Source organism: Odocoileus virginianus, chromosome 27, assembly GCF_023699985.2.
Source record: "Odocoileus virginianus isolate 20LAN1187 ecotype Illinois chromosome 27, Ovbor_1.2, whole genome shotgun sequence".
Lineage (NCBI taxonomy): Eukaryota > Metazoa > Chordata > Mammalia > Artiodactyla > Cervidae > Odocoileus > Odocoileus virginianus.
Genome location: NC_069700.1, coordinates 18,080,715 through 18,097,324, shown reverse-complemented (window position 1 = coordinate 18,097,324; position 16,610 = coordinate 18,080,715). Strand labels below are relative to the sequence as shown.

Sequence of the window (16,610 nt, the reverse complement as noted above, 5' to 3'; positions counted from 1 at the left end):
AAAAGTCCCTGATGCTGGGGGGGACTGGGGACAGGAGGAAAAGGGGACAACAGAGGATGAGATGGCTGGATGGCATCACCAACTTGATGGACAGAGTTTGAGTAATCTCCAGGATCTGGTGATGGACAGAGAGGCCTAGCGTGCTGCGATTCATGGGGTCATAAAGAGTTGGACATGACTGAGCGACTGAACTGAACTGAACTGAACTCCAGACATCAGGTCTTCTCTTAGAACACAACAGAAGCATCAGCTGTATAATCCAACTTCTTCAAAGTAACAGAGTAGAAATGATACCACAGCTAGCACAAGCTTGACCTACCAAAAATATCTGTATATGTCAATAGTTTCTCTATTGACAAATGGTTGAAGAATATGTACCATTAATTTACCCAAGAGAAAAATTCAAACATTAGACATTTGGAGGAGTATTAAGCCTCAACTGTCACTGAAAGGGGCTTCAGGTAGTAAAGAATCTGCCTGCAAGGCAGGAGACCCAGGTTCAATTCCTGGGTTGGGAAGATCCCCTGGAGAAAGGAATGGCAACCCACTCCAGTATTTTTACCTGGAGAATTCCATGGACAGAGGAGCCTAGAGGACTACAGTCCATGGGATTGCAGTGTCAGAAATGACTTACTACTAACACTACTAGTTTTTGTGTCACTAAAAGAATTCCTATTTTAATTACTATGATGTATTTCTTACATGTATTACGTGAGCGTAAATGAAAATCAGTGATGCTGTTAGTAAAAAAATTTTCAATGTGTTTCTAGATTTAGTTATCTATAGGTTTAAAGGTACATAGCAAGTCTTCAAAATGATTGCGTGTTTTAGTGGGATTGCTGGGTCCCAAGAGTGGTATTGCTGAGTCATGTGGTAGCTCTATTTTTAGGTTTTTAAGGCAGTGGGTCCCCAATTTGGGCATTACTAAGGACATAAAACAAAAGAAAATAACACAATTTCTAGAAATGTATTTATAACTAAGTAAATACCATAGCTAAAATCTAAAAGAGAATCCAAATACCATAGAATTTGTTGTTAATATGATAACATGTGACTTTATAATTAGAACTGACAAATGTTTTTTCTCTGAATCAGGATTTGCTGAACCAACTGGTAAGTTTTCCTTTTCCTCAACTGTTGTGTCTTTTAATTTAAATACTATCCTGAAAGTTATCCCTATAGTTTTTTACTGATATAATTAACATACAACATTCTATTGGCTTCAAGTGTATAGAATAATGATTCAATATTCATAGATATCAAGAAATGAACACAATAAGTCTAGTTAACATCCATCACCATACATAGCTACATTTGTTTCTTGTGTTGAAAACTTTTAAGATCTACTCTCTTAGCAACTTTCAAATATATAATATATTAACTATAGTCACCATGCTGGACATGACTATATAAAAGATGCACAAAGGAATGAGCTCCTCTTTAATGAAGAGTCTCAAGTATAAGTTTCCTAATTGGCAGGAATTTTATAGACCCACTGCAGGTGGGTAAATAGACTATGGTCCACTTCACCTAAAAGCTAAAGATTAAGCAAAAAGACAGATGCACTCCCATGTTCACAGAGCATTATTTACAGTAGACAAACTATGGAAGCTATACCTAAGTATGCATCAACAGATGAGTGAATAAAGAAGATGCGGTATATATGTACAATGGAATATTATTCAGTTACTAAAAAAAGAGTGAAATTCTGCATTTGCAACAACATGGATGGACAGAGAGTATTATGTTTAGTGAAATAAGTCAGACAGAAGAAGACAAATATTCTATTATCACTCATATGTGGAGTCCAAAAAATAAAGCAAATGAGTGACTATAACAACACTGAAAAAGACTCACAGATACAGAGAGTGGTAACCACTCACAAACCCATGGTTATCAGTAGGGAGAAGAAACAGGGGAGAGGTTAGATAGAGGTATGAGATTAAGAGACACAAACTATTATGTATAAAATATATAAGCTACAATGATATACTGCACAGCTCAGGGAAATATAGTCATTATTTTTGCAGTAACTTTAAATAATCTATAAAAATATTGAATCACTATATTGTACATCTGAAGATAATATAGTATTGTAAGTCAGCTGTACTTCAATTTTTAAAAGAAGATGTTATGAATAGCACAAAACCTAAGAATTAAGGTACTTTCTGGTCCCAAGACTGTGTGTCTTACATTCTCATAAAGGACCACCTTGCTGGGACTCACAGCATCAAATTAACTGATGTAGAAGTCTTTGAGCTTTTTGAATATTATTTTATAAGACTCCCTTAATGAATATTTACAAGGGATATACATTGTATACTTAATAGTTTAAAAATAATAACAATAATTGTTTGTGCTTTTATTTTAGCAAAAACCTCACCACCTCTTAGTAAGTACAGTATCTTATAATTCTACTGACAATAGTCTGTTGCTGCATGCACAGGACTATTATTACGTTCTATGATTGCTATTTTACAGTGGGGCAGAAATCAAGAACTTTATTGTTGCTGCCAATTATTTTGAAACTAAAACCAAATCAAAAAAGTAAACATAAAAGTACATTATCATTCAATCAAGTCAACGAACTTACCAGAGACAAAGAAGAATGTTCTTACTAGAGATAAAAATGAGTCAAAGCTGAGTCAAAGCTGAGAATTAAAAATAGAGAAATACAATGAAGGATAATTTTTTTAAACATCTTGGTAAATCTTCTAAATCTTACACACAGGATCCAAAATTTTAGTTGAGAATCTGAACAAGTAAAGAGAATAAAAGAATAGACTATACCTATGTTCCTTCTGGGGCTTCCCAGGTGACACCAGTGGTAAAGAACCCGCCCACCAATGGAAGAGACCGAAGAGCCTGGATTCCATCCATCCCTTGGTTGGGAAGATTCCCTGGAAAAGGGCGTGGCAACCCACTGCAGTATTCTGGAGAATGCCATGGACAGAGGAACCTGGTGGGCTACAGTTCATAGGGTCGCAAAGAGACACCACTGAAGCGAATTAGCGCACACACACATGTTTCTTCTGAAATTACAAAATTAATAAAATAGAATCAATTAGGATTAATATTACAAATAGGATGAAGACAGAAATCCTAAAAAATAAAAATCAGATGGGGGAATGGAAACAGCAAAATGCAAAAGAATCAATGACTATAATTTATCTGAATGAAATGAAGCACATAGAATTACCATCAACCCAATTCATACTAATAAAGGAGTTGTACTAATAAGAAAAAAATATGTTTAAAAAATAATGGTCCACATAAGCTTAGATTTTGTGATAACTGATGATAAACAACCAAAAATTGTCAGATATTCTAGACTAAACTTTAGGAAAGCCAACTTCAAAAGCTTCAATTATAAACATAGAAGATCTTGTATAAAAAAGTGAAGGAATTAATGTTTAAGAGATTTTGCTGTATTGGATTATAGTGCCAAAGCAGCCAACATGGAACTTTAAAGACCCAAAATAATATACATATAAAAGACCATAGAAGTATGGGCTCTGGGGTTTTGATGCTTAAGTATAAATGCAGAATTGACCACTGAACTGCCTGGTCTTGGGCAGTTTAGTTAACCTATTTCTACTAGTTCTTTCATTGATAAAACGAAGGTAACAATTATAGCCACCTCATGGGATTTGAGTGAGAATTAAAATAGTTCAATCAATTGGAACATTGCCTAGGCACATGTTAATCAACCAATTATCACTAGCTATTGTAATTATTTTGTACTCAAGAAAAAGTTATATCCAAGATTTTTCAACCTCATTTATTTCTTTTTTATTATAGAAAAAGATGTGAGAGCCAGAGGTAAGTTCTTTCCATTTCTCCACTCCAAATCATTTCAGTTTAGCTGTATGTATGTTTTTGCTGAATCTGGCTGCTTCTGTGTCCAGCATTAATGTTATGATGTCTCCTTTTGCCTTTTTCCCTTCCATATCCAAAAGTTTGCTAATTAGTATGAAATTGTGATTTTAAAACTACAAAACAATATGTGATTTTTTAATGGGGCTTAGTAATGCCATGAAAGTTTTTGTGCTCTAAGGAAATTAGATGTAGAAATAACTCAAAGAAGCATATTATTAATTATACAATCTGTATGTTAAACTGCACTCATTTATGTTTGTTTATAGGAGCTGCTGAGAAACCCATGCTTAAGCTTTTTTCTATTTCTCAGCATAAGTGATTTGGGGATAAATAAGTTCATAAAGAATTTTTGATTACTCTGACAATTAACATACCCAAATTTGAAACCTCATATTAGTATTTTTCACTGTATACTCAGCCCTGAGTGGTGAGGATTTTTAGAGATTAATGACAGTTTGCTAAAAAGCTTAAATGCCCTGAATAACTAAGAGGGTATATTCCTCAGAACAAATAAAATTCACTTTAAAAGAAAAACAATGTAGACTGGAGTCTACATAAAAGGGAGTCAACATTAAGAGAAAAGAGAAAGTACATATGAGAGGCTATTAAGAAAGGATGAAAATGAGTTGTTCAAAGATAAATACAAATGATTAGGGAAAGTAATGGGTTTCCCTTTAATAAACAGCCCCAGTAATAAGCTTCTCACTTAGCAGAGATATCACAGAGGAGCTACCACAACAAATAGGTGATGAGACTAAAATCTTACCACAGTTCTCTCCAGTCTTGGCACTTAGCATGGCACACACCAATAAAGGACCATTTGACCAGGAACTATAGCAATACATCACCAATGGCAGAGGTGTTTGTGCTGGTTGGGTATCATTTTATAAGATTTCCAAATTAGAAGCTTTTAAAAAGGAAAATGTGCTGCTCAATAACAGGTCAACAAATAACTATTTGTTTGTGCTTATATTTCAACAAAAGCTGAACCACCTAGTGGTAAGTACATTATTTAACTTGTTAACGACTGTTATAGTATAAAGACTTCAACTAACTTTGAAGGTTGTCATGGTCAATTGGACACAAGTTAAGACTTCTCAGTTACTGAAAATTTTCTTGAAACTAAACCTCACTGATTTGTAGAAAGAATAGCTAAGAATTTCAGCATTGTGTCAAGTTAGCTGACTTGCCAAACCACAAAATAACATTCTCAGAAAAGGAATCAGGAGACATTTAAAGAATTTAAATGAAATGAATTAAATTAGTTGAAGCTAGGAAAGGAAAACTGAGAAACAAAAGAAATGGGTGAGAGTAAGGGAAGAAAATCATAAGATGAAATTTATAAATCTTATTCCTAGCTCCCCAAAGTCACTCAGATGCCTAGACAATACAGAAAGTGAATAAAAGAATTGGCCATATATATACTTCTCTCAGGATATCAAAATTGATAGGATATAATTCAAAAGGGTAACATTTTAAGTGAAATGTGAGAAATGGAATATTTTCTACCATATCAGTAAAAAAAGATTTCACAGTCATCCGCAATTCCAGTCCTCTAATGTGGGCCTAAGGGCACTCAGGAAGGAGAAAAATACTTGCAATATAACAGCCATCAAATTGTAGCCACTCACTATGGTGAGTCCAAGGAAGCTCAGGATGTGAAAAATACAGGATACTGGCCCCAGGATAGCTGAGATGCATATGAAAGGAATGATTTTAGTGAGCCCAGACTCTTGCATCTTTCCATATATAGAAAAGCACTAAATTCCTTAACTTGGGATATCTGATTTTCTTTAATTAACAGTAACCTTTTGATGTTCAGACTACTGGTTCTTCATTGTACGACTTCTATATAACCTGGCTCCTCCCCTTACCTACTTGTAGCATTTCTCTCAGGGTTACTTGAGATGCTGTCTCTAGGGCTTGATGTCCTAAAACTTCCCACCAAACGAAACATAACTCTTAACTTTTAGGTTGTGACTATTTTCTAAGTTGATAAATGGAAGAAGAGCAAAAAATAAAAGTATAATGTATAAGAAAATGGAAACCACAAAGTTAAACTTAAATTGACTTTAAATATCTTATTATGTGTAGAAAAAGTAACAGGAGTACTTCAGTTCAGTTCAGTTCAGTCACTCAGTCATGTCCAACTCGGCGACCCCATGAACCGCAGCACGCCAGGCCTCCCTGTCCATCACCAACTCCCGGAGTCCACCCAAACCCACGTCCATTGAGTCAATGATGCTACTCTCAACCTAATTTACACAAACAAAATGGATTGTATTAATAAGAAAAAGAACCAGAAAGCCTTGGTAAAAGATCACATGAACTTAGACTGTGTGATTATAAAGGAGAAAATGGCTAAAAAGTACCAGATATGTGAACTTTAGGAAAGCCGATTTCAAAATTTCACAGCATTAGCATTGTTAAGGGCTTCCCTGGTAGCTCAGCTGGTAAAGAATCCACCTGCAATGCAGAAGACCCCAGTTCGATCCCTGGGTCAGGAAGATCCCCTGAAGAAGTGTTCTTGCCTGGAGAATCCCCATTGACAAAGGAGCCTGGCGGGCCACAGTCTATGGGGTCACAAAGAGTCAGACACGCAAAGAGCAACCAAGCACACAAGCACAGCGTTGTTAAAGCTTTGAGAGGCCACAAGTCCTAGAGTGACACAGCAACGTAAAAGAACAGAAGGACAGAAAACAATCACGTGTTCATTTGCTTTCACAACATGAATGAAACTGAAGGGCATTACGCTAAGTGAAATAAGCTAGACAGAGAAAGAAAATACTGTATAGTATCAAATATGTGTGGAATCTTTTTTAAAAAAGCAAATTTCTTAGAAACAAAGAATAGAATGGTGCTTGCAGGGGCTGGGGAGCAAGAAAAATGGAAGACATAGTTATAAGGTAAAAAATTTCCTGAGGCTCCCATGTACAGTATGGTGACTGTAGTTAATAATACAATATTGTATGCTTTAAAATTACTGAGTGTAGACCTTAAGTGTTCCTGTCAACAAGGACAGCAGTATTTTATGTATCAAAATTCAACTCCTTCATTGAGTTCTAGATCCCATCCCATTTCATTCCCTTAAAGAGTTAACTGACCTCAAAACTCACATTTCCTATTATCTTCAATTTCTCCTTTTCAGCATTTAAACATTTTAATGTCATCCTGTATTTTTTATAAATCCTTCCATGACTCAATAACCTGTTCCAACCCAGCCACTCCCTCTCTTATCATGGCTAAACTGCATCAGAGTTGTCCTCATTCCTTACCTCTAATGCTACTTCAACATCCACTTCTTAGTCTACTACAACCTGACTTTAAATTATCTTTAATTTAATCCATTAGAGTAAATAAAATTCTGTATTAGATTTCTATAGTGGTAATTTATTTTCAGTTTTTCATGAAATCTCTAATCTTTTTAAAGTTAGTTTTATGCTAATTAAAAAGATTTGCCAATGAATTTGTAGACCAAAACTCCACTGATTAACAAAAAGAATAAAAAGCAGAACCAATAAATCATAGTTTAAGTCACACATTCTTTTTTGAAAGAGTAGATGGTAACTGACAAAGAGGACCAAAGGTAAGAAAAGTTAGAATGAAAAATGGGAAAACTACAAAAGGAGAAAACAGAAAGAAGCAGGTATTTGCCAGGCTCTGAAGACATCAGACATACTTCATAAGTGATCGTGTTGACAGGGATTCCAGCATCAAAATAATTGTAACAGAAATCCTTGTACTTCTTAGTTGTCATTTATAAGATTCCTCAATGGAAGATTAACAGGGGAAAAATAAGCTATACCCATAATTGACTAAAACAACATGTCTCTTGTATTTCAGCAAAAGCTATACCACCAGTTACTAGTAAGTAACACTGTCATATTTATAATTACTTTATGTAATGGACTATTATAGTGTACATGGACTATTATTAACTTTGCTGGTTGTCATTTTCAGTGAGGGACAAGTTAAGAATTTTACTGAATTCCTGGAAATTAAATGCCACTTACCTGTAGAAAAATAACCTGAAAAGTATATTATTCTCATTCCAAAACAAAAGGGAGGAAAACGTATACTAATGTTGTAAGTTAAATGCATTGAAGCAGAAAGAGGAAAATAGAGAAATAAAAGAGTGCAAAATGAGGAGGAAATAACTTGTTAAATAATTAATGTTTATACTCAGTACCCAGAGATATACCTGGGAGGTTAGACAACAGAGTAAGAAGTAAATAAAAGACAGTACAACATTGTGAGAAACACTCTTTCTTTCTTGAAACACTCTCTTCCCCTTGAAACCACATTTCACTCTCCTTGCTTTCTTCCCACATTTCTTGCCCTGAATTAATCTCATTGTTATTCTCCTCTTCCTCGTTCTTAAATGCTTGTGTTCCTCAGAACTTTCTCATGAGCCTCTTTCTCCTCCTCAGTTGCTTAAGCAATGTCTTAAAACCTATAAGTCTTATTGTGGGATGTTAACTGCCATTATCTATAGCTCCAGTGCAGTTCTTACCCCAGAGCTCTAATTCACATTGTTTTCATACATTCAGCACCTATTTATAAATCTATTAAATGCAGACATACTGATAGTACTAAATGCAACAGATATGACTCTTGTCCTCATGAAGCGTCTTACAACCTTATGGGGCAAACAATTAACAAATAAAGAAACTATAAATATATAAACAATATTATTATAACTGACATTGTTTAATACAACCTGGTACTATGCCTGAGAATTATAAGGGAGGCCAAAGTCAATCCTATAAAACCTTATAAATCTTAATTTTTTCCTTCTAATCTGTTTACCTCTCTTCAATCAGCAATTTTGGAGATTCCTAAGAGTTTCCCTGAAAGCATAAATAAATCAATAAACTGAAACAAAAAATATACAAAACAAAATCTTTTTATAATAAAATAGCAGATAAATCTATATAAAGGAAGAATAAAGGCCAGGTTTTGCAAAAATGTGGAAGATGATGAACAAGATCCAAAGTTCAAATGCAATTAACATCGTACCATAAAGCATTTCACTGTCTTTGGATCGATAGGAAGTTACACCCACAAAAGAAATTAATATGATGCTACCAGTTATTTCAAAAAGAAAGAGCATGAAATTTTCAAGACACACCAACTGTTTTTTTCTTTTTTTTTAATTATTTATTTATTTTACTTTAAAACATTGTATTGGCTTTGCCATACATTGGCTTGAATCCGCCATGGATGTACATGTGTTCCCCATCCCGAATCCCCCTCCCAACTCCCTCCCCATCCCGTCCCTCTGGGTCATCCCAGTGCACCAGCACCGAGCATCCTGTATCATGCATCGAACCTGGACTGGCGATTCGTTTCACATATGATAATTTACATATTTCAATGCCATTCTCCCATATTATCCCGCCCTTGCCCTCTCCCACAGAGTCCAAAAGACTGTTCAATACATCTGTGTCTCTCTTGCTGTCTCGAATACAGGATTATCATTACCATCTTTCTAAATTCCATATCTATGCATTAGTATACTGTATTGGTGCTTTTCTTTCTGGCTTACTTCACTCTGTATAATAGGCTCCAGTTTCAGCCACCTCATTAGAACTGATTCAGATGAATTCTTTTTAATGGCTAACTAATATTCCCTTGTGTATATATACCACAGCGTTCTTATCCATTCGTCTGCTGATGGGCATCTATGTTGCTTCTATGTCCTGGCTATTATAAACAGTGCTGTGATAAACACTGGGGTACACGTGTCTCTTTCAATTCTGGTTTCCTTAGTGTGTATACCCAGCAGCGGGAAGTTTTTAACTTTAATTAGGTCCCACTTGTTTATTCTTGCTGTTATTTCCAATATTCTGGGAGGTGGGTCATAGAGGATCCTGCTGTGGTTTAAGTCGGAGAGTGTCTTGCCTATGTTTTCCTCTAGGAGTTTTATAGTTTCTGGTCTTACATTTAGATCTTTAATCCATTTTGAGTTTATTTTTGTGTATGGTGTTAGAAAGTGTTCTAGTTTCATTCTTTTACAAGTGGTTGACCAGTTTTCCCAGCACCACTTGTTAAAGAGACTGTCTTTTCTCCTTTGTATATTCTTGCCTCCTTTGTCAAAGATAAGGTGTCCATGGGTTTGTGGATTTACCTCTGGGCTTTCTATTTTGTTCCATTGATCTATATTTCTGTCTTTATGCCAGGACCACACTGTCTTGATGACTGTGGCTTTGTAGTAGAGACTGAAGTCAGGCAGGTTGATTCCTCCAGTTCCATTCTTCTTTCTCAAGATTGCTTTGGGTAATCGAGGTTTTTTTGTATTTCCATACAAATTGTGAAATTATTTGTTCTAGTTCTCTGAAAAATATCATTGGTAGCTTGATAGGGATTACATGGAACCTATAGATCACTTTGGGTAGTATACTCATTTTCACTATATTGATTCTTCTGATCCATGAGCACAGTATATTCCTCCATCTATTCGTGTCCTCTTTGATTTCTTTCATCAGTGTTTTATAGTTTTCTATGTATAGGTCTTTTGTTTCTTTAGGTATTTTATTCTTTTAAGTATTTTATTCTTTTCAGTGCAGTGGTGAATGGGATTGTTTCCTTAATTCTCTTTCTGTTTTCTCATCGTTAGTGTATAGGAAAGCAAGGGATTTCTTTGTGTTAATTTTATATCCTGCAACTTTACTATATTCATTGATTAGCTCTAGCAATTTTCTGGTAGAGTCTTTAGGGTTTTCTATGTAGAGGATCATGTCATCTGCAAACAATGAGAATTTTACTTCTTCTTTTCCAATCTGGATTCCTTATATTTCTTTTTCTGCTCTGATTGCTGTAGTCAAAACTTCCAAAACTATATTGAATGGTAGTGATGAGAGTGGGCACCCTTGCCTTGTTCCTGACTTTAGGGGAAATGCTTTTAATTTTTCACCATTGAGGATAATGTTTGCTGAGGGTTTGTCATATATAGCTTTTATTATGTTGAGGTATTGTCCTTCTATTCCTGCTTTCCTGAGGGTTTTTATCATAAATAGATGTTCAATTTTGTCAAAAGCTTTCTCTGCATCTATTGGGATAATCATATGGTTTTTATTTTTCAATTTGTTAATGTGGAAGACACACCAACTCTTAAAACAACCTTTTATTAATTAATATAGCCTGATCTGTTCTGAAAATTCCTTGATGTCCCTTTTCTAGGGCATTCTCTGATACAAGAATAACAATTTTGTTCTAACGTATAAAGCTGTATTAAATTCTTTATATCTTTTTGCAAGCAAGATGAAATTCATTTATTTCCTTTTTGCTTCATTTTAAAAGCCTTGCATCATTCATCAGTAGGTACTTTTTTCAAATTCTGAATAGAGCATGAGCTACCCTTAATTACTGTTACCATCATCACTTTCAACTGTGGAAGAACTCAATGATCATATTTCTCAATATTTCCTCACTTTCATAATGTTAAGAAAAGACTAAATCACTGAAAATAATTGTACATATTAAAATAAATATTATTCTAGTTGTAGTTTAAATTTTTGTCAACTCAAAATCAGAATTCAATATGATATTCATAAATATAGGCAGAGGTAGATCCAGTCAGCAAGAGTATAACAAGGGGAAGAGAAATTAAATGGCTTAGTTTCTGGTAAGAGTTCCATATGCAACAAGAAACTAAAAGGTGAAATTATCTCCAGGAAGATAACTTGTTGAAGAAAGAGAGAACCTTTCGAAGGCCTGAAAGTGGACTCTTGTCTAACACTCAAAAATGAAGGAGATACACATGCTGAAAAAGCAAGAGACCTTACTGGAAAGGAACACCCAGGCAGAGGGCAGTAGGGTAAGGTAACCCAAGAGAATTGCTCTGCCACATTGCTGACAGTCTCAGGTTTTATGGTAATAGGGCTAGCTTCTGGGTTGTCTCTGGCCAGTCATCTTGCTTGGCCCGCCGTCTGACTCAGGGTCCTTCCTGATGGCACACATATCTCTCAGCCAAGATGGATTCCAGTGGGAAAGATTCTGGGAGGTTGGTCATCTCCTCCCTTTTTTGGCCCCTCCTGAATTTATCGGACCTCCTGTTGTAAGACAACTAAGACAAGGGGTTATCATTGCGCCTGGCCAGCATGAGTGGTTTTCATCAATGGTTCCCTAACAAACTCACTGTAGGAGAAATCAAAGATATATTGTTATCTATATTCCATGAGGAGGAACCAGGAACCTGCTTCATCATTACACTATTGTTTCTTGTTTGCTCTTTCTTTGTTTCCGCATTCCCTCACTTCCCTGGTTAGCAATTGTTTGGATCTGCGTTTTGGTACTCAAGGAAGGTCTAGAAGGCTGAAGCCTTTTTCCCACAAACAAGAAACAAGGAACACAGAAAGGCTTTTGTGTGTTCCCCACACCTGTTCCCCACCAGGTCCTGCTTGTTTCAAGGTTACCTGTGCTTCTGACTAACCAGCTCTATAAACCAGCAGTTTCAACCACCCACTTCCAACTCTGGATGCCAATCACAAGTCCAGGTTGTTACCTATATTTAGTTATAATGCAGGATTCCCATGGCCCTTTCCTTGGGTTGGATTTGCTACAGGGGCTCACAGAATTCAAGAAACCATTTACAAGCTAGATTCCTGATTTACTACAAAGGATACTAAAAGATAAGAATCAACAGCAGATGAAGAGATACATAGGGCAAGGCCCCAAACAAAGAAGCTTCTGTCCTTTGGTATCTGGGGAAGCATTGTGACTTCCCAGCCTGGAAGGGCTTTGAACTCCCTCCATTTGGGTTTTTATGGAGGCTTTATAACATTAAAATTACCAGTTAATCATTAACTATCAGTGATTAACTCAACCTCTAGCCCTCCATCCCTCCCAGAAATCAAGGGGTGGGACTGAAAATTCTAACCCTCTATTCAAGGTTGATTCTGGTAACCAGCCCCTGTCTTTAGGTGATTTTCAGAAGTTACCTCATTAACATGAACCCAAACTCATTGGAAAAGACCCTGATGCCGGAAAAGATTGAAGGCAGGAGGAGAAGGGAACAACAGAGGATAAGATGGTTGGATGGCATCACCAACTTGATGGACATGAGTTTGAGCAAGCTGTGGGAGTTGGTGATGGACAGGGAAACCTGGCATGCTGCAGTCCATCGGGTCGCAAAGAGTTGGGCACAACTGAGCGACTGAACTGAACTGAACAAAGACAGTAAAGAATCCACCTGCAATGAAGGAGACCTAGGTTCTGTCCCTGAGTTGGAAAGATCCCCTGGAGATGGTAATAGCTACCCACTCCAGTATTCTTGCCTGGAGAATTCCATGGACAGAGGAGCCTGGCGGACTACAGTCCATGGGTTCACAAAGAGTCGAACAAGACTCAGTGACTAACACAGATGTGGTGAAAAGGGGTTCATTATGAATAACAAGACACCCATTCTACCTTTATGGTTCTGAAGCATTTTCAAGAACTGAGGATAAGGGACCAATTATAACAAAATATGCTCAGATAGCTCTTAATGCTCAGGAAGAGTTTTGGGAGCTTAAGCTGAAATGGGAAGAGGGCAGAGGGTTAGAATTGACAAAAATTTTAAACTACAACTAAAATAATATGTTTTTTATGTTTAAAACTACAACTAAAATAATATGTTTTTTATGAAAGGACATAAAGAGATTCTAGTAATATATTCAGAACTAAGCTGCATATAATATTTAATATCTAGGAAGAGTCTAGATGCCTAAATGTAGTAGTTTATTAATACAACAATATAATGCATTAATATTGTTTCTAACACATTTTTCTCTAAATTATTATTTGCTAAATTAACTAAGTTGATTTTCTATCTTTAAATTATTAAATCCATTAAAGTAAATAAAATTCTGTAATAGATTTCTATAGTGGTAATTTATTTTCAATTTTTCATGAAATCTCTAATCTTTTTAAAGTTAGTTTTATGCTAATTAAGATTTGCCAATGAATTTGTAGACCAAAACTCCACTGATTAACAAAAAGAATAAAAAACAGAACCAATAAATCATAGTTTAAGTCACACATTCTTTTTTGAAAGAGTGGATGGTAACTGACAAAGAGGACCAAATGTAAGAAAAGCTAGAATGCAAAATGGGAAAACTATAAAAGGAGGAAACAGAAAGAAGCAGGTATTTGCCAGGCTCTGAAGACATCAAAACTGAACATCAGACATACTTCTTAAGTGATCATGTTGACAGGGATTCCAGCATCAAAATAATTGTAACAGAAATCCTTGTGCTGCTTAGTTGTCGTTATAAGATTCCTCAGTGGGAGATTAACAGGGGGAAAATATGCTGTACCCATAACTGACTAAAACAACATGTCTCTTGTATTTCAGCAAAAGCTACACCACCACCTAGTAAGTAACACTGCCATATTTATAATTACTTTATGTAATGGACTATTATAGGGTACATGAAATATTATTAACTTTGCTGGTTGTCATTTTCAGTGAGGGGCAAGTTAAGAATTTTACTGAATTCCTGGAAATTAAATGCCACTTATCTATAGAAAAATAACCTGTAAAGGATATTATTCTAATTCCAAACCAAAGGGGAGGAAAATTTACACTAAAGTTGTAAGTTAAATGCATTGAAGCAGAAAGAGGAATATAGAGAAATAAGAGTGTAAAATGAGGGGGAAAGAACTTGTTAAACGTTTAAAGTTTAAACTCAGTACCCAGAGATATACCTGGGAGGCTAGACAACAGAGTAAGAAGTAAATAAAAGATAGTACAATATTTTGAGGAACCACAGGTTTTTACAAGTTGACAGGACACAATTGGAGAAGAATGGTATTTTTTAAATAAATTGAACAGAAAGAGGAAAAACAGAAAACAAAGACTTTGGATAAGAAAATGGGAACAATTAAGTTTTAAAAATCAAACTGACAAAATCATATCCCAGTGATGAGGCAGTAGATACTCTGATGTTCTCATTATCTCTCAGCAACAAACTTCCAGCTTTGCAGCAGCCTTCATCCCATATCACCAGTTACTGACCTCACTGACACCTTTAATTTCTTGACTTTTCTAATTTCTCCTGCTTCATTCACCACTATCCAGTCTTTACTTCCTAACTCCATAGACACCACTCTTGTCACTTGCAGGACAATACTTCCAAATCCTCTGGCCCACTTTTCATCTATCAGAACAGCTTTGCATGTAATCTTGGACTAATTCTGCCATCCTCCTTCTCTACACCAACACTTCCTACACTAGGTGCTACAGAAAAATAACACCAGCCATACAGACATGTGCCTCCATTGACTCATGGCTGACAACCTCAAGTGGATACTCAAAACTGGCCACAGTAACTGTTTCCACATCCACTTGCTCTCCCATTCTCCACAGAAACTATTTGAAATAATCTTTGTGACACAAATAAATATAAAATCTCTCCACACCTTTCACTCCCCACAGGGACCATGCATCATGTTGGATGAATAAAAATAAATATTACATGCAATTACAGATTTCTGCCACCAAATAACCTGCAGGTGAAGCCTTCCACTTATCTTCCCTCCGACTACAGTAGTAGCCAGTAGCCTCCTCTCTCCTATCAAAGATCAGCTCCTCCCCCTTGGATGTGGAGTCCACCACCATTCATCAGTTCTGGGAGCTCTCTCTCCAACAATCATCCCACTCTGCTGAATCTTCAACCTTACCCTCATTATTGCATCCTACCCACTAGTATCATGCATTCATATTATTTTTATACTTTTATAAATCCTCTGGTGACCCTGTCATGTCCTTCATCCTTTAATTATTCATAGTTGGTCTGTTTACACCTATCACTTTCAAGTATGTAGTGTTTTCAGCAGTTATAAGTGTTTACACTTATCTTTTAAAGTAATGAGTTGGCCAAAAAATAAGTTGGAGTTTTTCCATATAATAGTACAGAAAGAATCCGAACAAACTTTTTGGCCCACTCATGTGTTGCTGAGGCACTAGTCCAACTCCTTGACTTTTTTCATGTATCATCACTTTATTTTCAAGATATATTTATGTCACTTTATTTTTTTTTCCATTTATTTTTATTAGTTGGAGGCTAATTACTTTACATCATTGCAGTAGTTTTTGTCATACATTGAAATGAATTAGCCATGGATTTACATGTATTCCCCATCCCAGTCCCCCCTCCCACCTCCCTCTCCACCCGATCCCTCTGGGTCTTCCCAGTGCACCAGGCCCGAGCACTTGTCTCATGCACCCAACCTGGGCTGGTGATCTGTTTCACCCTAGATAATATACATGTTTCGATGCTGTTCTCTTGAAACATCCCACCCCCGCCTTCTCCCACAGAGTCCACAAGTCTGTTCTATACATCTGAGTCTCTTTTTCTGTTTTGCATATAGGGTTATCGTTACCATCTTTCTAAATTCCATATATATGTGTTAGTATACTGTAATGGTCTTTATCTTTCTGGCTTACTTCGCTCTGTATAATGGGCTCCAGTTTCATCCATCTCATTAGAACTGATTCAAATGAATTCTTTTTAATGGCTGAGTAATATTCCATGGTGTATATGTACCACAGCTTCCTTATCCATTTGTCTGCTGATGGGCATCTAGGTTGCTTCCATGTCCTGGCTATTATAAACAGTGCTGCGATGAACATTGGGGTGCACGTGTCTCTTTCAGATCTGGTTTCCTTGGTGTGTATGCCCAGAAGTGGGATTGCTGGGTCATATGGCAGTGCTATTTCCAGCTTTTTAAGAAATCTCCACACTGTT

General features: G+C 36.1%; 1 protein-coding gene across 1 annotated transcript in view; it reads left to right on the top strand.

Moving 5' to 3' along the window:
- Window positions 1-16,610, top strand: part of LOC110147941 (cylicin-2-like) — a 56,205-nt gene that overhangs the window by 30,608 nt on the left and 8,987 nt on the right. Inside the window, exons 12-17 of the mRNA XM_020909740.2 lie at window positions 1,096-1,113; window positions 2,372-2,392; window positions 3,802-3,822; window positions 4,864-4,878; window positions 7,723-7,746; window positions 14,216-14,236. Of these exons, the coding sequence (XP_020765399.2) occupies window positions 1,096-1,113; window positions 2,372-2,392; window positions 3,802-3,822; window positions 4,864-4,878; window positions 7,723-7,746; window positions 14,216-14,236 (120 nt within the window). The remainder of the gene's footprint in view (window positions 1-1,095; window positions 1,114-2,371; window positions 2,393-3,801; window positions 3,823-4,863; window positions 4,879-7,722; window positions 7,747-14,215; window positions 14,237-16,610) is intronic.